General features: G+C 34.9%; 1 protein-coding gene across 1 annotated transcript; it reads left to right on the top strand.

Annotated features, from left to right (window-relative positions):
* Window positions 1-377: 377 nt before the first annotated feature.
* LOC131949393 (sex peptide receptor) lies at window positions 378-14,086 on the top strand. The gene is made up of 3 exons (XM_059311263.1): window positions 378-634; window positions 5,215-6,064; window positions 13,873-14,086. Exons 1-3 carry the CDS (start codon window positions 378-380, stop codon window positions 14,083-14,085), a joined length of 1,320 nt encoding a protein of 439 aa, XP_059167246.1. The 3' UTR covers window position 14,086.
* Window positions 14,087-21,991: the final 7,905 nt, after the last annotated feature.

Consider the following 21,991-nt stretch of genomic DNA (forward strand, 5'->3'; position numbering starts at 1 on the left):
TTCAGACAACAAATGTCAACGATGGATACCTCGAAGAAATTATTGAAATCTAGCAGAGCCAGGTTCAGCAACTCTTCACAGTTTTCGTGTCAACAAAATGTTACGTACCCTGTTATTGTGGAGAAAGCTACTTTCTTTTAATCTGTAAATAAAAACTAACTTTATTTAAGATGTTTAATTGGTATATTCGAATTATATTTTACGGACAATTTACATTTTATATTAGATGTCTTAAGCCGTTTATGACTTAATTTATGCGATTTTTACTCTAAGTATAATTGTATCCATTCCATAGGTAACCTTTTACGCTGGCCAGAAATTTCAGGACCTTTGAGATATTTTGGCTGATTAACGTAGCTGTGGCAGAACCTATAAGGATGAATCTTACCAACTGTGACCAGCTTTGCGCCTTCACCCGTTGTTTTTTAACAAAAAACACGGAGACTGCGCAAGAATTGTTGCGCTGTATGGCTACATTGTGTGCCATTATTTTGCCCAAAGGCAGTGAGAGTCTTGTCAGTCAACTTCGCCAAGAGCTAAGCCCTAATACTTCTGCATTGGGTGTGGACGACTACAACAACTGTTCAGGCGGCGAAAATGTTCCATATCGCCTCGATACTGAGTTCTATGCCAAGTACGTTTCGTTATTCTTTTAAAGTATGGGTGCTAGAATCAATAATTAATTAAATAATTTAAACAAAACTGGGTTATGATTAGTGAATTATCGAAGTGGGTTAGAATAAAGACCAGTATGATTCAGTTAACGAATGGGGTCAGGATAAGTTGTATAAGTTGCATCATCTTAAGGATTTAAACGTCAGGTAATTATATATATATATATATATATATATATATATATATATATATATATATATATATATATATATATATATATATATATATATATATATATATATATATATATATATATATATATATATATATATATATATATATATATATAGATGCAGCAAATACTATGTATTTCCCGGGTTTAGGAAATATATTATTTTTCAAATTAACCCTAACACAACTACCAAATACACGAACGCAAACCCTAAGCACAAACAAAAACTCAAACACAAATATAACACGCACACACAAAAGCAAATACAAACAACGTAAACACAAACAAAAACGCAAACACTAACGCAATTACAAAAGTAAACATAAGCATAATCATAAACATAAAGACAACACAAACACACAAACGCAAACACAACACAAACACAAACACAAACAAGAATACAAATGCAAATACAAATACAAACGCAAATCTAAACTAGAACAATAACGCAGAAAAAAAACACAAATTTAAATGCAAACATAAAAGCATAGTGCTCACAGTATAGCCCGGCGCCCCGCCAATTGCATCTTTGCGGGGCGCCGGTGGAACCACCTGATTAAGCTTAGTAAACTTATCCATATTCTATTGAACTCACTAAACCGAACCTAGGCGCCGTAGCGCTCACGGGAAGGCCCAGGACGCCAAATAGCACCCTGTCGGGGCGCCGGAGGACGCTCTGAATTCGATTTAGTGAACGACTATAATAAACCTTTTAAGTCAACGCCTAACGCACTTCTTTAAAACGAACATATGCACCATAGCGCTCACCGTATAGCCCGGGGCGCAAATCGCTACTTGCCGGGGCGCCGGCGGACACTCTAATTATGTTTAGTGAACAAATATAATATTCCATCCTTTCAGCAAACGGAAAGATAGAAGTCTTCATAGAAGACATATATGAACGGCTTCAAAAATGTTGTTTAAACTTAACGGGATATGCGCCGTAAAAAATCACAAAATTTCTTGTTTTTCGTCATGATGGGTTTCATGCACTTTTGGATACTTTGTCCATTTTTGTATTAATAAAATAATAACTTTAATGAGAAAAAAAAATGTATGTGTTTAAAATACCATTTTTATGACCTTTTTAATTTAAAAAAAAATCAGTTTTTCTAATCTTACAAGCTCTCTATGAAAAGTTTTATATCCATCACCGTATTGTATTTGGCATCATTGGAAAGCTGTATTTCTCATGTATTTGATAATCTTAATTTCCATCATCTAGAAAACACCCAAAGTTTACATTCGGCTTTGCAGTTTACACAGATACGGTATTTTTGTGACCTACATTTCGTTACTTTTGGCTGTTTTGCTCAGTTCGCAGGTTTTTAGCACTTAAAAGCCTACTACCTTTTTATTTATTAAACAATGCCCACCATATTTTCAGTAATTGTACTTCATGCAAAAATACAACTTTTGTTACGAGGGAATTGTTATGGCTTTCATAGAAAAAATTATTTGATAATTAATATGCAAAGTTTGAAACTTTTGAATACTAAAAGTTTAGGATATTTTAGACATTGTGAAATTCTTATTAGTAGCTATTTCAAAAAGTTGTCGTGACAATAGCTTTGATGAATACTGAAATATAAGCAATTAAAATTTGATTTCTATAAGTGCATAAATAAAAAAGCCTTAGCATTTTTAAAAGTACCGAAATATTCAAAATGGCGGAGGTTCTTTTGGGTCGTCTTTCCATGACAACCAAAATTATTTTCAACACATTTTTTTATACTTACTTTCATGAGACAAATATTGTAATAGTATTCAAAAGGCTTTGGATATTAAATTGTAAAAAAAATAGAAAAAAAATTAATAATTAGTAAACAGTATATTTCAATATATAAAATAAATAAAATGTTGTATTTTAAATACCTGTTTTATATACCACATTGCACTTTATCAATCCACGTTAATTATATTATTATTAGTTTTTTCCAATATAAAAACAAACTAATAAAAAGTATTTTTTTCGCCAAAAAGCAACTTGTGGGGTTGCTGGAGGACTTCTAAGTTCGATTTAGTGAAATACTATAGTAACCCTTCTCATCCATTGTCTATCGCACCGTTTAAAAGGAACATAGGTGCCATAGCACTCACCGTAAGGCCATGGGTGCCAAATAGCACCCTGTGGGAGGGGGCGGAAGACGCCCTGGATTCAATTTAGCGAGCGGCTATAGTAACCCTTTTTATCAATAGTCGATCCAACTGTTTAAAAGGAACGTGTGCACCACAGCGCTAACAGGATAGCCCGGGGCGCAAATGGCACCCAGCCGGGGCGCCGGCGGACGCACCTGGCTCAATTTAGTGAACGAGAACAATACCCCAAGATTGTCCACAAAAGGAAAGATAGAAGTAATCACACAGGACATTTAGTAGCGGCTTCTGAACTGTTATTGAATAAAAATAATAATTAGTAAACAGTATGTTCAGTGTATAAAATAAATAAAAGACACTGTTTAAAATATACAGGTTTTATCTACCACATTAATCTTTATCAATCCATGCTAATTCTTTAATATTTTTCTAAAACCAAAACAAACTAATAAAAAGTGGGTATTTTCGCGATGTATTTATTTAAAGGGTAGTAATTTTTTTTCGTGATCTATCAAGGAAAGTAACAGGTACTAAATAAAGAAAGGAACGTAATTTGTACACTTTTAAAATTTCTGTGAAGCTTGATACATTTGCTTTGATTTTGTTCAATCGACATAACGTTAATTAAAATAGTTTGAAAAATTAAAAGTTGTATTACTAAATTATCAATACTATTTTTTATTCATATACTTAGATTATAAATACTGTAAGAGTATTACACAATGGTGAACAACTCGAGTTTTTTACTATATTCATGTCTGTCCGCTTTCCAACACATACATATATAGCCACAGAATCGGTTTGAGCTTTTCATATTAGACTAGACTACCCGTCATCCTTTGGATAAATGTAGATTTCGGGGGTTATCCATAAATAACATCACGTCTGTCACTTATCGTCACAAAAAACTGACCCCACATTAAAAAACACGTCACACCTGAGACGTTTTTGTCTTTTAACAACACCGATTTCGGCTGAACATGTGTCTGACCACTCACTTCATATATTTCGGCTGAGCATGTGTCTGACCACTCACTTCATATATTTCGGCTGAACATGTGTCTGACCACTCACTTCATATATTTCGGCTGAGCATGTGTCTGACCACTCACTTCATATACTGACGTCACAGGTGAACTCTACACCTACCCAACTCAACTTATCCCAAATTAGCCAATCCCATAGCTAAACAAACAAAGATTTAGTTAAAATAATTAAGGCCTGAAATAGTTTATTATATCTAGATAGAGCTAGTTCTAGATGTAGAATTTACGTTAAGTCTAGTTTTTCGGTAGCTCCAGACTCTAGAATTAGATGATCCGTGAAGCTAAAAAGCAAAGATTTATATCAAATATTTAAGGACTAACATAGTTCTATAAAGAAACTCAATAAGTTATTGTGTTTTTATTATTGATTTTATTCTTAACTAATTAATTTTGGTTTGACCTAGATTCTAGATTTTAGATCTAGGGTTGACTTTCCATTCCTCTGAAAACTAGAATAATGTATTGTATACTCAAATTAGAAGAACTGTTGAAAATTGGTAATAGTGTTGGAACCTAATAAAAATTGCAAACGGACGTATCGTTAAAGCTATAGCCGACAGAAAATTAGCTTTATAATGCGTTACACTTTTTAATAGGCAACATAATGTTCAATGAAAGCCGCCATTATTGTTATAAAAAGTAAATAATCATATGACGTCACTATAAATATAGTCATTGTTCTAAACTTTTATAATTAAAGTGGTCTCCCCCCCCCCCCCCCAATGAATATATTAATAAATTAAATACGGTCTTTAAATAAATTTCTGATTAACAGATTGGTAAAAAATAACGTAAATTTCTACCTAAATATGTAGTGCAGATTCTCTCCTGTAACCAAACATATAAACAAAAAGAGAATGCAAAAAAAAAACAACTTGAGTTTTAGTAGATAGATACTTCATAAAAGCTAAGCACTCACAGTATAGCCCGTGGCGCCAAATCTCACCCTACCAGGGCGCCGGTGGAACCATCTAATTAAACTTAGTAAATGACTATAATACCCAATAATCATTCGTTTATTCATTCATTCGCTTACTGCCGTAATTGATCTTTTTTTTGTTCATTCGTACGTTAATTTGTTCTTTCATTTTTTTTTCATTAATTCATTCATGTATTCATTTATTCGTTTAATCAATCAAGCATTCGTTTAATTTACTCTTTATTCCAATCGTTTATTTCTTCAGTCACTTGTTCAAGTGAGTATTAATTTTTTTTTTGTTGCAGGTATGCCGTTCCGCTGAATGGATATATCTCTCCTGTTCTAGTCCTACTCACTGTCATTAATAACTCCCTTGTCTGTATCGTTCTACTTAAGCCACATATGCGCAGTCCAACCAACGCTATTTTGGTAGCAATGGCTTTGTCAGACATGTTTACTGGTCTATTTCCCGTTCCTGTGTTTCTCTTTCTATTCGGCACAGAACGATTCTACGACTGGATACCATATGATTGGTGTTTTATGGTCAAAGCTTCTATAGACTACATCCCGACAATTTTCCATACGGCATCTATATGGCTGACCATGGCTCTGGCCATCCAGAGATACATCTACGTCTGCCATTCTTTTAAGGCGCGTACCTGGTGCACCACTGAAAATGTTATCTATGGTACAGTCGCCATTTATTTTTTTGCTACGCTCAGCCAAATCTTGCGATTTTTTGAGAGTTCACCGGTAGAAACAAGAAGAAACTCCATGCTTAACTTCAACAACACCGTCTCTACCTGCATTTTTGTCTATAATCCCTGGGTCCAGCGACACTTGAACCTGTACTACAGCTTGTACTACTGGTTCCGATCTATCTTTATCAACCTGCTCCCCTGTGTGTCGCTAGTCGTCATGAACGCTCTACTTATCTACGCCATGCGAGTGGCACAGAGAAGACGCATGCAACTGCTGCGACAAAACAAGAAAAGCGAAAGTAGAAAATTGAAAGAGTCCAACTGCACAACGTTAATGCTAGTGGCAGTAGTTGGGCTTTTTTTACTAGTTGAGTTCCCACTGGGCCTTTTCATGGTCATCCTCATCTTTCAAGAGACATTTGGTACGGTTTTAATTAGAAAAGATTTGATTCAGGTATGTATAGTTATTTCACATTTTAAATCAAATTTCATCCTTCAGTTGTTGGAACTCGTTACATCTTTTACCAGGCACACAAAGGGGGGGGGGGGGGGTATATTGGAGGAGGGTGTGTTTGCATAAGACCCCGACCCCAGTAACACACTAAAGAGGTAGAAGAAAATTCAAAGTAAATTGGAATTCTAATTCACAAACAGTCGAAATAGAAAGTACACTGATACGTGACTTTGTATATTGATTCAGCTGTTTTCTGATTCAGTTATATTACTTCAAAATAAATGCAGTAAAGATACAGTAATTTATAAATAGGTCTTTACCAATTCTAAATGGGTGGGGGGAGGGGGCTCGTCAAAGTTAATGTGGATGGTATTAATTGAAATGGCAGGGTAATTATATATTTTATCACTCATAAATCTAATTAATTAGCCTGTATAAGTAAAACATGTTGACATCTACTTTAAATTAATCCTTTGAGCCTAGACATGATTGCCACACTGTTCTGTTGTTTTCAATTTAGGCGTTTAAAAAATTGTGTTCATTAAATGCCCCAGATACCATCTGCATCTATTGTATTGTGAAAACATTATAATTTTTTATGTAATTACTAGCAGCATACACCCGGCGTTGCACGAGTTTGAGAAATATGAAACATTTTCAATGTAATATCTATATATAAGTATGGATGCAAAAGAAAATGTACAAAACATTAACACTAACTACAACCCGATGCTTAAGAACAACATATAAGAATCCCTATAATTATTTATATCACTACCCATGTCATATCATTATCCTTATACTTATACTTATGCCTATTTTTTATCCTTATCGCTGTTTCTATCATAAACATATCCATTTCTCTATCTCTTTAACTATCTCATTTCATTTTTCCTTTCGCTATCCATGATCTTTATCAGTAGTTATCACTTTCATTTTGCTTATCCCTATAATTATCCCTAAAGTATGTTTTCCTATTTTTGTCCCTATCCAATTTTTTTGCCTAAAAGAAACTCTAAAAGCAAGTTTTGTCAAGTTTGAGCTTAGGTGCAAGGTTTACGACTATACTTAATATTAATGAGAAGTAACTACGTGCCGATCAAGGTTAAATCCAGTTAAAATGCCGATTCTAGATAAACATCCGTTTTCAATGACATTTTTCGTTTCCGTATTAAATTTGAAGTTGATGGGGCGATTTTCATGTTGGTTTCCGTTTCGGTTTATAGAAAAAATAAATAAAACACTATCAACCTATCACCCTAGCGCGCGTTGTATTTCTCCCTCAACGGGCAATTTATCTAGTACTAAATAGTTTGATACGGTCTCTTTGTGACATTTTCACCGCACTGGTAGTGAACGCTTCGCACCACATTTAATTTGTGATAAAATAAATTATAATTAGTAAACAATACAGTTTTGTTTGGTCTTTTAATAAAAAATAAAAATTAAAACCTGATTTAGAATTATGGCAGCATTTTGCATTACGAAAATATCTAATAATTTCATTAAATTATCAGCCCTGTTTCTATTTCAGAAAGATAAATACTAAATAGGTAAATATAGAAGTTTATAAATAAGACACTAAATTACACCGGCGATGAGCTCAGCGCAAAATACTTAAATTATGGACATTTAAAAATGGAGGAAATGAGGTCGCCTATATGGAATATACAAATATTTGAAAAATTGAAAACAATTTGAATTTTCATTCAATGTGTCCAAAAAGTGCACAACGACCTTTTCCTTTTGTTATAATCCTCAAATGTGGCGAAAATGAATCCAATCGGTGCACTATTTTAGATTTCTATACCGGACAATCCATCATGAACACCCACCCACCACAAGATTTACCTTATATATATATATATATATATATATACGAGTATCTGTCCCCACGCGTTGCCGCGGGGATAGAATAAAGTATGACTAAACATTTATAGAGAGTTTCATCAAGCGTAACTAATCATATATTCTTAGACGCGTCTTGCAGCAGGGTTACAAGAAAGTCTGACGAAATATATTTGGAGGGTTTTATCAATACGTTACCAATCCTACATTCTTAGTCGTGTGACCTTGTTTTCTTAAACTAAGTGATTTTAATGTAAACAATACCTGAGCTTTGATCATATTTATCGGGGCACGGGTTAACCTACAATACCGCCCAGCATTCCTCGTGGCGTGCAGTTTGAAAGCCTTGAAAGTACGTTAATCACTCACCGTAGTAGTGAGGTAGAACACACTACTGCAATCGCCCAATGTCGGTGACGTAGAGGGGCGCTCCCGTGAGCCCGTATTACACTACCGCAGGGGTGCACCTGGCTCAGTTTAATAACCGAATGTCGTGTGCCATCGTTTCAATATTGTGAGGTGCTCCTTAAAACTAACGTATGGCCATAGCGCACAATAAATAGATCAGGGCGCTAAATCGCACCCTGCCGCTGTGCCGGCGAATGCGCCTGATTCAATTTACTTAACGACAATAATGCCCCAATCTTATCAATAGTCTATCGCACTCTTTAAAACGAACGTAGGCACCATAGACCTCGCGTGATCAGCGAGGCGCCAAATTACACCCTGGTTGAGCGCTGGCGAACGTGCGTGATTCAATTTAGTGAACAACTATAATACCCCTTCTTATTCAAAATGAAAAAAACGTAAGCGCCATAGTTCTCGTAGGATAGCCGGTAGCATCAAATCACCCCTGTCCTGGAACCTGAGCACGCGCCGGATTCGATAATCAACGATAATTGTTGTCCATCGTGTCTTTAGTGTATAACCTTCTTTTTAAACGAATAAAGGCGACATAGTACACACAGGTGAGCTTGGGGCGTTTCGGGTCACGCAATCGCCGGGGCGCCGGTGGATTCGTCTTCTGCAGTTTTAACGATGAATAAAGTAGTAGGCCTACCCCTACGCCCAATTAACGGATATCAAGTGCTAAGACAGCGCTCTGGAACTCCCTGTATTGAGAAAAATCGCACCCTACCGGGCGCCGTCTATAAGAAATTTTAATTTTATGTTTCGTAAAATTCTTCTAAGGATTTTTCTTATCAACTCCCTTAAGTTTCATGGCACTAGGAATAATGGTGTTAAATAGCATCCGACTTAATATTTTTATACTTTATATAGAGAAAAATCACCTACGCTGGAGTATTCTCATCAGCTCCCCAAAGTTTCATTGCGATCAAATGAACGGAGTGCAGAGGCATTTAAGCAAGGTGGAGAAGTAGTAAATCGACTTTATAAACTACGTAACTTGGTCTGGAACAAAGGACAGATCGCAACCGACTGGAAGAGGGGCCTCCTTGTGAAATTGCCAAAGAACAGTGACTTATCTCAATTTGGAAAATAGAGGAGTATTACCTTGTTGTCTATTCCATGTAAAGACCTCACCAGAGTCATTTTAGACAGAATGAAAGAGGCAATCAACCTTAAGCTAAGAGAGCAACAAGCAGGGTTTAGGAAGGAAAAATCTTGTACAGATCAGATAACCACTCTTAGAATTATTGCAGAACAGACGATAGAATGGCAAGCCCCTATTGCAGAACAGACGATAGAATGGCAAGCCCCGCTTTACATCTGCTTTGTTGACTTTGAGAAGGCCTTTGATAGTGTGGATAGGCAAACAATATGGAATCTGTTGAGACACTAAGGTGTACCTGCTAAGTTCGTGGATATAATTCAGCAACTTTACAATGGATTTTCATGCCAAGTTAGCCATGCAGGGAAACTGTCTAAAGAGTTCCAGGTCAACACAGGTGTGAGACAAGGATGTCTGCTGTCGCCCCTCCTCTTCTTGGTGGTTCTCGACTGGGTGACACGCACAGCCTATGCCAGTTCTGGAAAAGGTATACAGTGGACACTCACGGAGAAACTAGAGGATCTAGAGTTTGCAGATGATCTTGCCTTATTCTTGCACCGGCTACAAGACATGCAAGAAAAATGTGATGCATTAGGTGCCATCTCTCAACGCGTAGGTCTGAAGATCAACAAAGAAAAGACAGAAGTGATGAGAATTAACAATAAACAGGAGGCTCCAGTGACAATAGACGGAAGACAGGTAAATGATGTGCAAGAGTTTGTCTACCTTAGCAGCAAGATCAGGTGGCAAATCGGGAGGTACAGGGGAGGACATACGTGCTAGAATTAATAGAGGCCGCTTTGCTTTCAAAGTGCGACCAATATGGAATACGGAGTCTCCTCAAAGAACTAAAGCCAACAGGGATGTCTTGAGAGAAGGCAAAATTAATAGCCGGGGATCGGATGAAATGGAAAGAAATGGTAGGGGCCCTATGGTCCATAAGGAGCAGAGAAGACTAAGAGAGAGAGCGAGCGATGAACGGAGTCGAAAAACAATCGACTTTTATTTGTATATACCGTATATATAGAAAAATCAAATCGCGCCCTTAAATTCTCTAGGATATCTATAATTTATTGAGTAATCGTTTGTACTGTAAAAACTCACCCGTGACATTTCATTTGTAGCAGCTCCGGTTGGGGTTCAAAGTTTCTTCCAGGTATCTCTTCGGGGGAGAAGAGCCCCCCCCCCCCAACCACCTCCCCCTCGAAAGAAATTGAATTCGTCCCCAAGTGCCCCCTCCCCTCACCCCCGTCTGAAAGAAACACCGCTGGGGCTGCGTCAGTATTTACCTTTGCCTTTGCCTGTGTATTGGTCTTTGTCATTGTATTTGTTTTTAAAACAGTGAAATCGATCTTTTGGATTTTACATCCAATAAAGATTTACTTATTTAAATGCATTGGCTATTATTAGCAAGAGCGGCAAGTTGACGGGAATGAAATCATTACAAGCCTAAACTGTGAGCTGGCCAAATGACTAGCAAATGCTGTTTCAAGAAACCAGTCAAGTGTTTTCCTCAAAATACACTTTAGCCTCCAATCTAATTGCAGCAATTTTAAAATGGAACACACATGTTACAAAATGGCAGCAATTTTTTAAAATGTTAACAGTGTGTGCAGAAATTCTTTGGCTTCAACCAAAAAGGTGCTCTTCAGCCTCTAGACGCTACACCTAAAAAGGGCAAAGAAAGAGTAGGTGCTGTTTAGCCTAATGACGTCAGGTCTCAACTCTACCAACATTCTAGCAACACACTGACGTCACTCTACAAAACACTCTACCAACACTCTACCAACACTCTACCAACACTCTACCAACACTCTACCAACACTCTACCAACACTCTACCAACACTCTACCAACACTCTACCAACACTCTACCAACACTCTACCAACACTCTACCAACACTCTACCAACACTCTACCAACACTCTACCAACACTCTACCAACACTCTACCAACACTCTACTAACACTCTACCAACACTCTACCAACACTCTACCAACACTCTACCAACACTCTACCAACACTCTACCAACACTCTACCAACACTCTACCAACACTCTACCAACACTCTACCAACACTCTACCAACACTCTACCAACACTCTACCAACACTCTACCAACACTTTACCAACACTCTACCAACACTCTACCAACACTCTACCAACACTCTACCAACACTCTACCAACACTCTACCAACACTCTACCAACACTCTACCAACACTCTACCAACACTCTACCAACCCTCTACCAACACTCTACTAACACTCTACCAACACTCTACCAACACTTTACCAACACTCTAACAACTCTCTACCTACACTCTAGCAACACTCTACCAACACTCTACCAACACTCTACCAACACTCTACCAACACTCTACCAACACTCTACCAACACTCTACCAACACTCTACCAACACTCTACCAACACTCTACCAACACTCTACCAACACTCTACCAACACTCTACCAACACTCTACCAACACTCTACCAACACTCTAACAATTCTCTACCAACACTCTACCAACACTCTACCAACACTCTACCAACACTCTAACAACTCTCTACCAACACTCTACCAACACTCTAGCAACACTCTACCAACACTCTACCAACACTCTACCAACACTCTACCAACACTCTACCAACACTCTACCAACACTCTAACAACTCTCTACCAACACTCTACCAACACTCTACCAACACTCTACCAACACTTTACCAACACTCTACCAACACTCTAACAACTCTCTACCAACACTCTACCAACACTCTACCAACACTCTACCAACACTCTACCAACACTCTAACAACTCTCTACCAACACTCTACCAACACTCTAACAACACTCTACCAACACACTGACGTCACACTACCAACACTCTACCACACTCTATCACACTCTACCAACACTCTTCCAACACTCTACCAACACTCAACCAACACTCTACCAACACTCTACCAACACTCAACCAACACTACTGTCACTCTACCAACACTCTACCAACACTCTACCAACACTCTACCAACACTCTACCAACACTCTACCAACACTCTACCAACACTCTACCAACACTCTACCAACACTCTACCAACACTCTACCAACACTCTACCAACACTCTACCAACACTCTACCAACACTCTACCAACACACTGAATATTTTACCTAAGCTACGAGCAGTACTACTAATTCAAAATGTTATGAAAAAAAATTTAATTTTTAGAAATGCTCCTTGCAGTTGTGTTTTAAGTAAGCCAACACCCAACAAATTTTTCTGTTTCTGAGAGAATAGAATTGTTTTATCGTTGGGGAAAGTTTTAAAACAAAATCAAGCCGTGAGTCAGGCTTTAGTATCAAATGGCACGTTATAAAACATTTCAAGCTTCATCGGAAAAAAGATTAGATGGTTCGCGAATCGTTCGTGTTGCTTCTGATCACGTGAGGACGCAAAACAGCATGGAATTGCATTCAAAATCAATTAACACTATCATTAAGCCCAAATGATGGTATACAGAACCGAATTGTCCATTTCCGTATTCGTTGTTAAGCTTTCAATTATGGCATTAGTTTAAAGGCTCCATTTTTATACAAATTGTCTTTTGGATAAATGAACGCTATAGTTAAATCATGTATAATTTTGCATGTTTATTTATATATATATATATATATATATATATATATATATATATATATATATATATATATATATATATATATATATATGTATGTATGTATGTATGTATGTATGTATGTATGTATGTATGTATGTATGTATGTATGTATGTATGTATGTATGCATGCATGTATGTATGTATGTATGTATGTATGTATGTATGTATGTATGTATGTATGTATGTATGTATGTATGTATGTATGTATGTATGTATGTATGTATGTATGTATGTATGTATGTATGTATGTATGTATGTATGTATGTATGTATGTATGTATGCATGCATGCATGCATGCATGCATGCATGTATGTATGTATGTATGTATGTATGTATGTATGTATGTATGTATGTATGTATGTATGTATGTATGTATGTAAAGAAAATATGTATACAAAGAAAAAATATAGTGTGTCCTTCAAACGAACTTATCGTCTGTCATACACCAAACGATTGTGCTCTGATGACACCAATCTTCTTACTTAACCGTTGCGTGACTTAATGGACTACATGTCAGTTGTGAGATCTGAAGCTACCTGCTACAAATATATATATATATATATATATATATATATATATATATATATATATATATATATATATATATATATATATATATATATATATATATATATATATATATATATAGATATATAGATATATATATATATAATGTTTCCTTTTACTTTCTCCAGGTCATAAGCATGTTAAAATGTTTCCTTTTACTTTCCCCAGGTCATATGCCTGTTAAAATGTTTCCTTTTATTTTTCCCAGGTCATAAGCCTATTCAGTAACTTCTTTATTCTGCTGAGCTACCCGCTCAACTTTTTTATCTACTGTGGAATGAGCAAGCAGTTCCGTGAAACATTCAAGCGTCTCTTCACTGGAGAAACCATGCCGATGGAAAGGGAATATTCACAGTACATGACTTTACCGACAGAAAATGGAAAGAGTACTGCTGTTACTGGTGACGAAACCGCATTATGACGTTAGTTATATGCACATTTGTATACTCTTTTACGTATGTCTTAACCTTCCGATCTTTAATGGTTATCAAATTCGCTCTAATTAGCAACGACGAGTTTGTAATACATTTTATTCATCGGAGTATAATTAAAAAAACGCTTTACCTAATTTCCGATGCTTATTCCTGAATCCTAGACAATTTTGCGTCAAATTAGAAATATAGCCGTGGCCTAGGAGAACCTTTAAGTGAAGAGTGTTTTCATTGACCTTTATGAGGAGTTTTTAGTGACCGTTATGGGGAGTTTTAGTGATCTTTATGGGGCGAGAGTTTTCAGTGACCTTTATGGGGAGTTTTCAGTGACCGTTATATGGAGAGAATTTTCAGTGACCTTTATGGGGCGAGAGTTTTCAGTGACCTTTATGGGGAGTTTTCAGTGACCTTTAAGATAAAGCAGACTTTTTAGTGAACTTGAAGTGGAGAGACTTTTTATTGACCTTGAAAATATAAGAGATTTTTTATTGACCTTGAAAATATAAGAGACTTTTTAGTGATTTTGAAGATAGAAGAGACCTTTCAATTCCGGCAAAGGCATTTTCTCATATGTCTTCTGGTTGCTTTCCTTATTACTTTTTCAATTTTTCTTCTTCTAATTTTTATCCACTCAGTTCTATTCCTATAATGTTCCTTTTAGTTTTCTTCTTCGATTTTTTTAATAAACTTTAAATTTTCTATTTGCTTTTCTATTAATTTGATTTTTTCTCATAATTTATGTTTTTATTTTCATTATAATTTTATTCTAATTTATTTTCTATTTCCTTACAGAAGAAAAACTACCCAAATTTCCAGATGGAATAATCAACAAATAATGACTATGAAAATCACGACGGTATGCTCATATACAAACCAGCGTTCTGTTATACTTTGTCACACACCGGATTTGAAGTATTTTATTAAACAGGTGTCAGTCTAATAATAACAAATTTACAGCCATGGAATGGAACAGTGTCAAGGTCACTGCTTCTCATTAGTACATTTAATCCTGATCTTATAACAGATGAACCCAATCATATTTAAGTATATATTTTCTACATTTACTTCTGAATGAAACCAATTGAACTTATAATCCCTATTATATTATCAGTTTATATCACTGGTATTTGTAGACAGATACAGCCAGATTAATCTTTAAAAAGTTTTTGTCGAATATCGTTAAATGGTAAATGTTATTTTATTCAGAATCCATTTAACTATCAGTCTATTTGCATTAATTTGACATGAGTGACGTAATATATTACTGTTTAGCTTCTTAAGTGGGTAGGGGTTAGTCCGTTAGAATGTCAAAAACAGGGGACTGTTAGACGGCATTTTGTTGGCGTATTATCTGTAGTTACTGATTTGAGGTACTAAAATTTACTAAAACTAAACCTACGATAGAAAGTGAGTATTCTAAGCATGAAACATTGTTATAGAGCAATCGGCAGCTAGGGATATTGTAGAAAAAGATAGCTTGTATATGTTAAAAACACAACAGAATATCTTGCTAACAGTTTTAAAAAACATTAAAAAGTTTGTTTACATTTGGTAACCAGCTAGACACATCTACAAAGTCCATACACCAAACACATTGATGCACAATCTGCTATGTAAAAGGAAACATAGGAAAAGTAATTTTTAATGGCGATGTTGAATCAAAACAGACTAAAGTAAACCATCTGGAAAATTCAGCAGATAATGTGATAATAAAGTATAGACAGCAATTCTCTGAGAGACATTCTATGCCGCGCAAAACAAATAGTTCTTTGTAGGCCGATTCAAAATGAGTTGTAATTTGTGCGTAATTTGTGCAAACAACAATTAATGGAACAGGATTTATTTTCACTTCCTCTATACTCTGTATACGAGAAAGTGAGTTTTTAATCGAGCAAAAATTGTAAATCCAGTATTATCAAACCTTCGGCGTTTTACGCGTAATCAAGTCGGAGAAAAAACTGGGCTTTGCAATTCTTTCTGTATGTCTGTGTGTGTGTTTGTGAACACGATAACTTGTGTACCGTTACAGCTTGGCTGATGAAATAAATTTCATATAAAAGTATAACATCAAAATTTGTAGTTCTGTATCAATTTTTCTGCGACTTCCAGTAACCGGAAATGGACCTTATTCAAAAGCTTATAACTAGAATAGGCTACTGTTTTTGATAGATTAATTTTCACAATAAAGTAAAATTTGTAGTAATTCTCTGTGACCGGAAGTAATAGAGTACTTTACGCTATTTCCCATTTATCAAAAACGCATATGAATTTATGTCCGCACAATTATCCACACATTGTTTGCTGTTTACTTAGTGCGCAATTATTTTTTTCGTCGAAATTCTATTCTTTTTTAAAAGTTAAAGTATTTAAAAATGAATTAAAAACTATGTCTATATCCCCAGTTTTCATTCTCCGTAGTGTTATATTAGAATCTTCGAGAAAGTTTATGGGAGATCAGTCCCGCTTTTTTCCATAATGTAATCATTTATTAAAATATTATAACATATAATGTTAATTATTAAAATTCGCTATTCTGTCTGTCTGTCTGTCTGTCTGTCTGTCTGTCTGTCTGTCTGTCTGTCTGTCTGTCTGTCTGTCTGTCTGTCTGTCTGTCTGTCTGTCTGTCTGTCTGTCTGTCTGTCTGTCTGTCTGTCTGTCTGTCTGTCTGTCTGTCTGTCTGTCTGTCTGTCTGTCTGTCTGTCTGTCTGTCGAGAATGCTCGAGAGAAAACACAAAGTGCATTGTTAAGAAGACCGTGACGTCACATGGAAAATGTAGGAAGTTTTAAAAACGAAACGAAATATGTTCTAAAGCCGGCAAAGTACACACAATAAAATGACGTCATTGATTCTAGAGTAAACAGAATTAAAAAGCCATTGCCGAAAAAAATACACAATAATAATGATATCATCGATTCTTGATAATAAAGACACTAACATTACAACCTAATGTATTTGTCAAATCTTAAAAGTGGTCTGCATGCAGAGTTTGTTTTTAGCATCTCTTTGGGTAGTAGACAGAGCTCCCCCCCCCCCCCCCCCCCGATCGAAATACAATTTATATAGAAGATGTATACTTTTACCAGTGGCAGCCCTCCCTCCGCGGAGAATTTAATCCACCACACTCCCCAAAAACTATTCAAGTCGCCCCCCCCCCCCTCCAAGAAAAAAAGTCTTCAAGAAACACTATCTGCATGATTGAGGTTTAGCGGCCAAAACTAGGAAACGGGTCTAGATTAAAGTAGTATGATATACCTTTAGTCTCTTTTTTCATTCCTGGGGGGGGGGGGGGGGGGGGCACTTGAAATTTTCGGGGGGGGGGGCTTACATTTTCCGAGGAAGGGGGAGGACACTGGTTAAATTATATTTTCTATATAAATTATATTTCGTCTCCCCCTCCACCCCCCCCCCCCCCCCAGAGTTGCCTGAAAGAAACTCTAAATATGACTTTTGTCAATTTTGAGCTTATATGCAATGTTTAGGGGTATAACTACGACTAAATTTAGAGGAATGTGCAGTAACTACGTGTAGCTCAGGGTTAAATCCTGTTGAAATGCCGATTCTGGATTAGAATTCGATTTCGATGACATTTTTCGTTTCCGTTTAGTTGGGTGTATACACTTATATCTATAGATTTGTGTTAACTTTAGGTGTGGACCCTAATATCTGTAGACTTGTTATTATGAATGTTTGTGAGATTTGTTGTTTGATAATGTGATGTTATATATGAAATGTGATGTAATGTTTAGTGTGATGTATTGTTTTCAGATGTGTAGTACGTGAAGCAATGAGAATGTTTGAGTGACGCGGTTTGTAATATATTTTGTTAAATACATTGTTTGGTGTGTTATGTGCTAAATTCCTTAATGTTTTTCTTATGAATTTCATTATCAGTTCTGTGCAACAATTATTGTGTTGTATTTCTTCTACTTGTAGATTTGTGTTTACATTATTGATCGATTCTGCATAACGGTTAATGTAAGGTCTTATATTTTTGTCAATTACAAGAAGATCAGCATTCGTACATAAAATTATAATGTTAAAAGTGAGGAAATCTCCAGAATGAACTGTGTAAATGAGAATAATGTAATTTTAAATGTACAATTTTTGTGTTTTGATTATCATGATCATTATGTAAAATTCTGACTTGAGTGTGTAATAGAAAACAAAATAACTGCTCATAAATTATAATTACATGTGGGTAAGGGTTAGGGTCTGTGACTGACCTTAGTCTGTGACTGACCTGTGTCTGTGACTGACCTGTGTCTGTGACTGACCTGTGTCTGAGACTGACCTGTGTCTGTGACTGACCTGTGTCTGTGACTGACCTTAGTCTGTGACTGACCTGTGTCTGTGACTGACCTGTGTCTGTGACTGACCTGTGTCTGTGACTGACCTGTGTCTGTGACTGACCTGTGTCTGTGACTGACCTTAGTCTGTGACTGACCTGTGTCTGTGACTGACCTTAGTCTGTGACTGACCTTAGTCTGTGACTGACCTGTGTCTGTGACTGACTGTGTCTGTGACTGACCTTAGTCTGTGACTGACCTGTGTCTGTGACTGACCTGTGTCCGTGACTGACCTTAGTCTGTGACTGACCTGTGTCTGTGACTGACCTGTGTCTGTGACTGACCTGTGTCTGTGACTGACCTGTGTCTGTGACTGACTATTGTCTGTGACTGACTGTGTCTGTCACTGATAGGGATATACAAATGTAAAACAGTGCAAAGCAAAGCTGCGCAAACAAAAAAGGCGCAAATAAAAACCAGTTACACTTTAATTTTATTATATTCTTCGGAAAAATGTTTTTTGTGCTAAATGTACATTTTATCTATCTTTGCTAATATTTATAAATGCTAGACTTACAAATAAAATAAATTCCCTCACGCACATTTTTGTGCGTACATTTCTGTTACGCTTCATTCAGGTTACCATAAATATGTATTTTGATTTAAATATACATTTACATATTTACATATGCGTACTCATACACATACGTATACAAGTACACGTACAAATACACGTATAAGTATACGTACACATAAACATATACGTAAACGTATAGACTATATAGTTTATTTATGTATATATATATTGATTTCTTTCTGTGTTTCTATATTACTATATTTATTTATCTATTTATTCATGTATATATATATATATATATATATATATATATATATATATATATATATATATATATATATATATATATATATATATATATATATAATCGACGTTTTACACCTCCCTAAGTCGGAAAAACAGTTTTGAAATTTTGTCCTTATGTTTGTGTGTGTATGTTTGTATTTGTGAAAACAACAATTAATCGAATATGATTTTTTTTCACTTTTTCGTATACAGTGTATAGAGAAAATTTTGAAATCATGCAGAAAAATCACTACATTTTGATAATTTTCCCCGTTTCCACCTCTGTACTTCATCATATACGAAGTATATGGGACTAATTTTAATCGGGCGAAAATTCTAAATCCAGATTTATAAGTGAAAGATTTAATTCTATGATTTCTGTCAAATTTCGATTAATTCTGGTGACTTAAAGTAGTAATGTACGCTTTTTCCGATTTCTAAAAAGCGCATATGAATATATATTTCGTATTACTGTTCAGCACTATAATTATACACATATTGTTTGCGAAATTTTTTTATAATTGAGAGATTTTATATTTTTAAAGGCTTTAAGTTTTAGAAATGGATGAAAAATCATGTCTATATCCCGAGTTGCCATCCCCCGTAATCTTATATAATAATATTCGTGAAAGTTTAGGGCAGATCACTTCCGCTTTATTCATTCATTCATTCATTCATTCATTCATTCATTCATTCATTCATTCATTCATTCATTCATTCATTCATTCATTCATTCATTCATTCATTCATTCATTCATTCATTCATTCATTCATTCATTCATTCATTCATTCATTCATTCATTCATTCATTCATTCATTCATTCATTCATTCATTCATTCATTCATTCATTCATTCATTCATTCATTCATTCATTCATTCATGCATGCATGCATGCATTCACTCATTCATTCATTCATTCATTCATTCATTCATTCATTCATTCATTCATTCATTCATTCATTCATTCATTCATTCATTCATTCATTCATTCATTCATTCATTCATTCATTCATTCATTCATTCATTCATTCATTCATTCATTCATTCATTCATTCATTCATTCATTCATTCATTCATTCATTCATTCTTGTATTCATTCATTCTTGCATTCATTCTTGCATTCATTCTTGCATTCATTCATTCATTCATTCTTGCATTCATTCTTGCATTCATTCTTGCATTCATTCATTCATTCATTCATTCATTCTTGCATTCATTCTTGCATTCATTCATTCATTCATTCTTGCATTCATTCTTGCATTCATTCTTGCATTCATTCTTGCATTCATTCTTGCATTCATTCTTGTAATCCCATATCGTTAACTTTCTTATTCGTAATTTTATATTTATAAGTGATTTATTTTATGTATATATAATTTTGCATGTTATACTATATATATATATATGTTGATTATATATATACATAATCTACATAATCTATACTGTATAATTTGTGTACAATTAGTCCAATTATCTGTGTTATATCGTATTATATTTGCAAAATTATGTTATGTTCGTTATATTTATTTTATTATAAACACACACACACACACACATATAAATACATATATACATATATATATAAATATATATATATATATATATACATATATATATATATATATATATATATATATATATATATATGTTGTTGCGTGGGCGTGTGTGTGTGTCGCTGTGTGTGTGTCTGTGTGTGTGTCTGTGTGTGTTTGTGTGTGTGTGTGTGTGTGTGTGTCCGTGTATGTAAAAATGTATCTAGACCCAATACTGAATGAAATGATGCTCTTATATTCCAATGTACATTCAGTTTATCCTATCATTCAATTTCCTTTTCAACTGATTTTTAATTTTAACCAAAAGTTATTTCTGCTTGAGTGTTTTTAATTGTTTGCCAATAAACATTTTAAAAACATGTTTATATTGTCTCTCGTTATGTTAGAAACGAAGATTTAATTTTAGATTACAAATGAATTCAGCAAAAGAAAAATATCACGGCAAGGTATTGAAGATTTACGTCTCAGACAAAATCTCTCACGACAAAAAATAATTTGGAAACACGAAACAAAATACAGTTCATAATCTATATCTATAAAAGTATAATGGATATAAATTCATAAATAGACTGTTATACTAACTTTTAAAATAAACCATTTCCTAATTTAGTGAGGCAACAAGCAAAACAGATATAGTCTAAGCTCATTTCGGGCCTGAAATTATCGCGTTTTAAAAAAGTCTTTAGGCTTTAGCTACTATAGAACAATCACAGCTTTAGTAGATCTGTTTGTTTCTTAGAAATCAAATAGAGATTTTGACCAAATATGAATTTTTATATGCTATAAGTATAAGATCTTACACTTAGATTATTTTTAGTTTTTGAGTAACCTCCGAAGTGGTACTTTAGAATATTTCCGGTTTCTAAAATAATGATAAAGTAAGTTTTACGTTAGTACAGTTTTAATTAGGTTAAAAAATTGTATACATGGGTATAACATCTTATTATGTTAGTTCTGTTAAATTATGATTGATTTTAGAAGACCGGAAGTAGTATTTTACGCTGCTTCAGATTTCCTAAGAAATATCACTGGACTGATTTATTTTTAACTTTTACAGGTAGGTGGCATAAAATGTAACTTGATTAACTTTTCAAAAATTAGTCACTGTTTTGTTTATAAAGTACCTAGATCTATATTTTTCTCAATAGGCACGTAAATGTCTATGTAATCATACTAAACTTTTTTTTAAAATC

The sequence above is a fragment of the Physella acuta genome, unplaced genomic scaffold (genome assembly GCF_028476545.2).
Source record: "Physella acuta isolate Inbredline_101_S28 unplaced genomic scaffold, ASM2847654v3 ptg000693l, whole genome shotgun sequence".
Taxonomy (NCBI): domain Eukaryota; kingdom Metazoa; phylum Mollusca; class Gastropoda; family Physidae; genus Physella; species Physella acuta.

Bases quoted from the DNA above. Each gene is read 5' to 3' on its own strand.
- LOC131949393 (XM_059311263.1), top strand. From the start codon at position 378: ATGAATCTTACCAACTGTGACCAGCTTTGCGCCTTCACCCGTTGTTTT. The intron at 635-5,214 runs GTACGTTTCGTT...TTTTTGTTGCAG, and splicing joins GATACTGAGTTCTATGCCAA to GTATGCCGTTCCGCTGAATG. The intron at 6,065-13,872 runs GTATGTATAGTT...TATTTTTCCCAG, and splicing joins TTAGAAAAGATTTGATTCAG to GTCATAAGCCTATTCAGTAA.